The following is a 6587-nucleotide window of genomic DNA, read 5'->3' as shown; positions in this document are numbered from 1 at the left end:
GGATGGGGCTGCTCTGCGGCCGCCCCCGAGTGGTTCCCTGGAGAAGGGTGGCCGCTGGCCCAGGCGCGGGCTGCCCGTGTCCGGCACGATGGATCTTCCTTGCGGCACGCCATGCTGCAGCCAGCTCGGGCGGGAGCTGTTCTGTTTTCAGTCCCCGCCCCCCCATTGCTCTGGGCCTTTCCTCGCGCTTCTGGACTGTCCTCCTGAGTCAGGAGTCAGTCCAGCGCGTGCAGGCGAGACAGTCGAGGAGCTGCTTCTGGCGTCCTCTTGCAGCTGCGCTCAGTGTTTGTAGGCTCTTCCAACTCTCAGACATTTCTCATGAGGATGAGAGCTGTACCTGCAGAGATCCACGGTTCAGGCTGTAGCAGAAGTCCGTAGCTGCAGGGCACAGTGCTTGGCTTGTGCTGAGCCCTCCTTTTTGAGAGTGACACTGAACTGTTGCTTTTTTCCTTCTGCAGGTTGACTCCTTCAGGGAGCGGATCACGAGTGAGGTGAGTATCCTTCTGCCACTGCCCAGAATGTGATAGGACAGGAAAGAGGCCATTTGGCTATCTTTCTGACAGACTTGATTGCGATTTGAGCCTCTCCTGGAAGTTCAGCAGTGCTCAGAGCTTCAGTCACCAACTGGAGTTGAGGTTACGTAGCCTTATGGCTCTCCTGGCATCTTCTCACCTTGGCTTAGCATGATGGTTGGCAGCAGGCAGAACTAGTGTTCTCTCTTGTTTCCTGGCTTTGGACAGTTGATTTCCCTGGTGTTCTTGCCTGCTGACGGGAACCTCACCGCTTTGTTTCACATCATCGTGTCTGTTCTTTCTCTCTCAGGCTGAAGACCTGGTGGCAAACTTTTTCCCAAAGAAGCTGTTAGAACTCGATGGGTTCCTGAAGGTAAGGTATATGTTGTTCTCTGTATCTTTTTTAATTTTCAAGCTATGTGTTGAAAATGAATGGCAGGTCTTGTCATGTATATTTTCTTCTGTATTTCACCTTGTTACAAAGACACGAAGCAGTGGTTTGGTTGCTTGAGTGCATTTGAGTGCTGTTAGCTCTAGAGGGGGTGCTTCCTTTTCCGGTTTTCTTTGTGTGATCACCACGTTTATCTTTCTTACATATTTGTCAACTTTGGGCTGGCCTTCGCAATGCTCCGCTGGTCTCACAGGGACTCCAGCATTGCAGACACTTGATAGCTTTGATCACAGTCTGGAGCTGGCATGCTGTTCTTGGGTGGAGGGAGTTTTCATGACAGGCCTATTGTTAGATTTTTTTTTTTTTTTTCATTTATCCTTATTTTATAGTTGGATAAGAGGGTGGGCTGAATCTTTTGTGCTCTCATTGTGTTTGGTGTGACAGAATTTGCTAGTTCATAATTAAATAACAAATCTGATTTCTTTTCCAGGAGCCTATCCTGAATATTCATGATCTCACTCAGATCCATTCGGACATGAACCTCCCAGTGCCTGACCCAATTCTTCTCACAAACAGCCATGATGGACTGGACGGGGTAAGGTTACTCTCTTGGCTGTGATCCTTACTTCTGTTAATTAAAACTGCATGGCTTGCTCTGTGTTGGAGTAGGATATTCTTATTTAATAACAGGCTATGGCTCTCCCAAAGTCTTTTAGGAATTGGCCTCTTGAGTCTGGGAAGTCTGCTGGAGGTAATGCTGTACTCTGCAGTCCTCCTTTGGTTTTAAAGAAGGATGCTTAGAAATCAGGAGCATAGCAGAGGCTCTAAAGTTTTCCTTATTTCCTTTGCAACGCTGTTGTAGCTTATGACTAGTTTGTGAGTAAAACGTTTTATATATTTTAGCCAAATATGAAAAAGAGGAAGCTGGAAGACCGCGAAGAGACCTTTCAGGGTAAGAGTCCCCAAGTCTCTTGTGTTGCTGCCTGCCCCCTGAACCGGTGCACCATGCCTTAGGGGTATGAAATCACATGCACCCCACTTGCCCTGTCCTGACAGCAGCTGCTGTTCATGTAAGACTGTCTCCACAATCTCTCAGAGCCAGACCTGCGGATGTTCTGTTGTGGAGGAGTCAGGTTCCAGCTCTTAGAAGCATAATTAGGACTTCCCTGATAGATATAAGTAGTACTTGCTTGAGCTTGGCCTGCTGACAGAGGCAGCTGATCTCCCTGTGGCTCTGTGCTGAAAGCTCTCCTTGTCTGGAGGAAGATACCAGGCTTTGGATTAAGCTGAGGCAGAAACAGCTTGTACATGTGCATCAGGAAAATCCTTTCTGCCCAGCCTCAGCGGCCTAGAGCTCTTCAGCTCTTGTCTCTGCTCCACTTTTTCTTTCTTCCTTCCTTTGTGGTAACTGCTGTTATCCCCTGTCAAATTTCCTCTTCCCCACAGGTTAGCTATAGCCTGTCTACTGTCCACTACTAGCCTTTGCGGGAGATAAGATGCTCGGGTGGACCTTCAGTCTGATCCCCTAGCACAGCTGTTCCTACGTGTTGCTGATGCGAGGTGTTTTCCTCTTCTGCCGCTAGGTACCAAAGTGTTTGTGATGCCCAATGGGATGCTGAAGAGCAACCAGCAGCTGGTGGACATCATTGAGAAAGTGAAACCAGAAATCAGGCTGCTTATTGAAAAGTGTAATACGGTGGGTATGAGTGCTTCCCATGGGAAGCTGTGCTTGTGCTGGCTTGTGTGGTATTCCAGCCATGTAGGAAATGATCTTCTCAGAAGTGTTGCATGAGCACGAAGGACCTGCAGGAGTTTATCATGAACTGCATGGCAAAGGCAGGGTCCTGGTGGCCTTTTGGTAAAACTTTTGAGAGAGGTCTCTGGGGAGATGTTGGTGTTGATCAGCGTTGTGATCTTTCCGCCACAGGTCAAAATGTGGGTGCAGCTTCTCATCCCCAGGATAGAAGATGGAAACAACTTTGGTGTTTCTATTCAGGTAAGGCACCACTGGCTCTATGTCCTGCCATAAGAGAGCTGTGTTCCAGGGACATGGATCTTGGGTTCCTCTGAATCTTTCATTGATGGTATCCAGCAGCTGTAGTCATGGGGTTGGTTTAGGTTTTAAAACCCAAACCTGAGCTTGACATGGTGTTGCTGAGACATGTCACTTTCAGAGCCCTGAAGGCCAGCTGCAGTTGTATGAAGCTAATGGCTTCCTTGTCCTCCCTGCAGGAGGAAACAGTTGCTGAGCTTCGAACTGTGGAGAGTGAGGCAGCGTCCTACCTGGACCAGATTTCTAGGTAGGCATGCAAGAACAGACCTCTTTTTTGGGATCCTCTTGGGAAAAGTAAAGTGCTTGGGGAAGGTCGCCCAGCTTTTCTAAGGCAGCTTGGACTGAAGAAAATTTTGGTGCTATTTATCTGACCTTTAGTCTCTCCCTTTTCCTACTAGATATTATATCACAAGAGCAAAATTGGTTTCCAAAATAGCTAAGTACCCTCATGTGGTAAGTAAATGGGGAAGTGGAGATTTACACATTACATGCTGCTGCTTTTTGGGACTCTCTGGGCCACTTCATCACTGTCCTTTTTGAGCTGAGGGTCCTGGGGGAGGAGGGGGGAACATACAAGGATGCAGGACATCTGCATTAGAGGAGAACAAACTGAAGGGGGGATTCCTTTGTAAAAGGTAGGACCTTCACTTGGTATTTGGGAGGCACAGTTGAGCTCAGGCCACTCAGCCATGCGTCTGCTCTCTGTAGGAGGACTACCGCCGCACAGTGACAGAGATCGATGAGAAGGAGTACATTAGTCTGCGCCTGATCATTTCAGAGCTGAGGAATCAATATGTAAGTGAAAAACTGGAGCTCATACTGGTTTCCTCCACAGCAGTGCACAGAGCCCTTTTGACCCTGCTGCTGCTCTCCCTTTTCCCTATGAGTACACCTAGTCCTGGCAAGAAGCCTGTCTCCTCCTCCACTCTGCTTTGGCTCTAATGAAAAGGGCAACTGTTGCCTCTCCGCCATCGTCCAGAGGGGCAGGTGTTTCCAACTGAGTGTTTACAGGAGGCTAGCACAAAACATTCCTTCCACCTCTGTGGGAACCTGTGATCCTAAACTCTTCATACAGTACAAGCCATTCCTGGGATCTGTAAAGAAATCTTCTCTTTTTTCGTGTTACATGCAGTGGCTTCTTGTAAAGTCTGGCTGAAAGAAGCCCGTAACTAAGTGTGTGATGGCACGCAGGGTTTGAGGGTGGTGCCAAGGTGAGCTGTGCTGCTGTTTCAGCCAGTGCTCGTTGTGACAGCTGAACACTGGATGACTTCGTTTGTCTGAGTCCTGTTCTCCCTTTTTGCAGGTCACTTTGCATGACATGATCCTTAAAAACATTGAGAAGATCAAGAGGCCTCGGAGCAGCAATGCTGAGACCCTCTATTAAGTGTCAACGTTAGAACTTGAGAACTGTTCAGTCAACTAAAGACCGTCATTGCCTTGGTTTGTTACGTGACTATCGAGATGGGAAACTGGCTGGAAATAGTATCGCATTCTTAGTTAAACTCTAAAGAAATTCTCGCCCAGTTTTGTGATTGGTTTTGTTCAGGTCTCAGGAGCTCTCCCTCCCTCTAGTAACTGGTAATAAGAAGGCCGTGCTGCTTTGGGGTGCCCTAGAGGCTACTGCAGAGTGAGAGCACCGGCCAGGCAGGAACATTCCTTCATGCCTTTCTTCCTACCTGAGTAGGAATGACACTAGAGACCAAGCCCTTGTCCTGTCCTGTCTCTTGGCTGGAGGCTTCACTGGGGTCTCTGGGAATGGGGCAGACAGTCTTCAGCATGAGAGCAAGCCCACCCAGGTGATGGTGCAGTGGTGGTAAAGCTTGCTGTCTTCACTGCTGGCTGTAGCTGGGCCCTTCTGCCGTCAGTGCTCAGCACTGATCCATTGCAAAGGTAGAGGAACCTGCCCTGTCTGGGCTGGTGGCAGCAGCCACGCTCCAGTGCCGCTGAGTGGTCTGCACTCCTTTGCTGGCTCTCTTCTGACTCCGCAGAGCCTGCCCCATCTGTCTCTGCCTTGTCAGTTCTGGCTAGATCAGTGCGGAGCACGAGGTGGTGCTTGAAACTAGGGCTGGTTGCTGTCCTGGCTGGTTGTGAGCTCAGGTGGCTTCTGCTCCTCTTTGTGATTTGAATAGAGCCACTTTCTTGGCTAAAACCAATGTTACTGCACATACGTCCTAGTGCCCTTTCAGCATGAGATGCTTTTGCCCAGGCTGAGAGAAGGGAGGGGCTGGAGGTCTGATACTAAAGTCCTGGTAGTCTCTGCATGTGGTAGACTGAGACCGCTGTCTCCTGGCAGTGCTTCCTGCTGCCTGGGCAGAGCAGGCCAGCTGTGACAGTTGGTGCTTGGGGGGGAGGATGGCTGATACCTGCCTGGTACCACTGCAGACCTTGTAGCCTTTCCCCTGCAAAGGGCACGCTCATGTGCCTGGTGACTCCTCTAAGCCACCGGAACATTTCATGGTCCATTACAAACCCCTTTGGAAATGACTGGTTGTGTTGCGTCAGTTTTTGTGTGTGGCAAGTGGGCCCATAACACTGCAGGCTCCAAAATTTTCTTATTTATAGTATTTCTACTTAAGTCCCTTATTCAGGGAACTTTAAATCATTTGTTTCAGGAACCTTGCTGTTTCCCAGGTCTTGCTGTTACACCCATATATTATTGTGCAGTAGCCTTAATAGTTGTGTTAACCTCATTGTAACAACAGTGACAAATGGAATGAACTTTCTCCCCCCCCTTTTTTTTTTTTACTTTGTTTTTGTTTCTTCTGCTTCCACACCTAAGAGCCATGTTGTCTCTTGCTGGTTTCCCAGGGATTTTCCCAGAGTGTGGAGGGCCACTGGCCCTTGCTATAGACTCTTCTGTTGTTGTTTGTAGTAAGTCAACTCTTAGTCTTCCTGCTAATAAATATTCAGTAACAAACCAACTGTGTTCTAGCTGCTGTCTGGGAGCAGCGCTTCCCCTTGTGTTTCTTTGTATCGATTCCTTTTAATTTGTTCGGCTCTCTTTGCCAGATGAAAGTATGTAAACTTTTACCATGTCAAAAAATTAAAATAAGGTACTTGGAATTCTTTTAAGGTAGCCCCTTGTGTGTGATACTGAGCTCTTAGGCTGTGCAGTGTTAACGTCTGTTCTGGTCCTGCCTTTCTTGCATCCAGTTGCTCCTTCTCTGCATTCTCTTTATTCCTCTTTTTGACTGTGTCGTAAACTACTGTGCTCTGCTTTGTAGGTTTTTTTTCTATTCCTTTAGCATGCCTTAGGTTAGGCCCATGGTGTTGGGTGTGACGTGATCTGTCCCATCTCAACCCAGCGTGCAGGACTCGGGTCATCTCGGTTAAAACAGATGCAAGATACTTGCACGGTGTTTCTCTGAGTCTGCAGCCTGCTCCGTGGCTGCTCCAGCACCTCTGCCATGCAGGTGTTTGCAGCGCTGGCCTGGGGCAGGTGCCTGGGTACCACAGCGGGTGCCAGTGTTCGGTGCGCGTCTGTCGCTCTCGGCCGCTCCGCGCAGCGGTACCGGAGGAAACGCAGGCCGAGTCCCCCAGCCAAAGCGTCCTGTGCTCTGCCCAGGGCGCCGGCCCTGTTGCGCCTTCTCCCGCGCCCGCTTCAGCGCCACCCGGGCCGCGGAGGCTTCTC

The 6587-nt window shown here is 49.3% G+C and overlaps 1 protein-coding gene across 1 annotated transcript; it reads left to right on the top strand.

Annotated features, from left to right (window-relative positions):
• Positions 1–458: 458 nt before the first annotated feature.
• PSME3 (proteasome (prosome, macropain) activator subunit 3 (PA28 gamma; Ki)) lies at positions 459–4472 on the top strand (the record flags this gene model as incomplete). Its single annotated transcript, XM_010281911.1, has 10 exons — positions 459–491; positions 823–885; positions 1394–1498; positions 1807–1855; positions 2487–2599; positions 2831–2899; positions 3136–3203; positions 3355–3409; positions 3665–3751; positions 4260–4472. Coding segments are annotated over 10 exons (723 nt in total), but the record flags the coding sequence as incomplete, so codon positions are not given.
• Between the last annotated feature and the right edge of the window lie 2115 nt (positions 4473–6587).

The sequence above is a fragment of the Phaethon lepturus genome, unplaced genomic scaffold (assembly GCF_000687285.1).
Source record: "Phaethon lepturus isolate BGI_N335 unplaced genomic scaffold, ASM68728v1 Scaffold53770, whole genome shotgun sequence".
Lineage (NCBI taxonomy): Eukaryota > Metazoa > Chordata > Aves > Phaethontiformes > Phaethontidae > Phaethon > Phaethon lepturus.
This window is presented reverse-complemented; position numbering and strand designations above follow the sequence as displayed.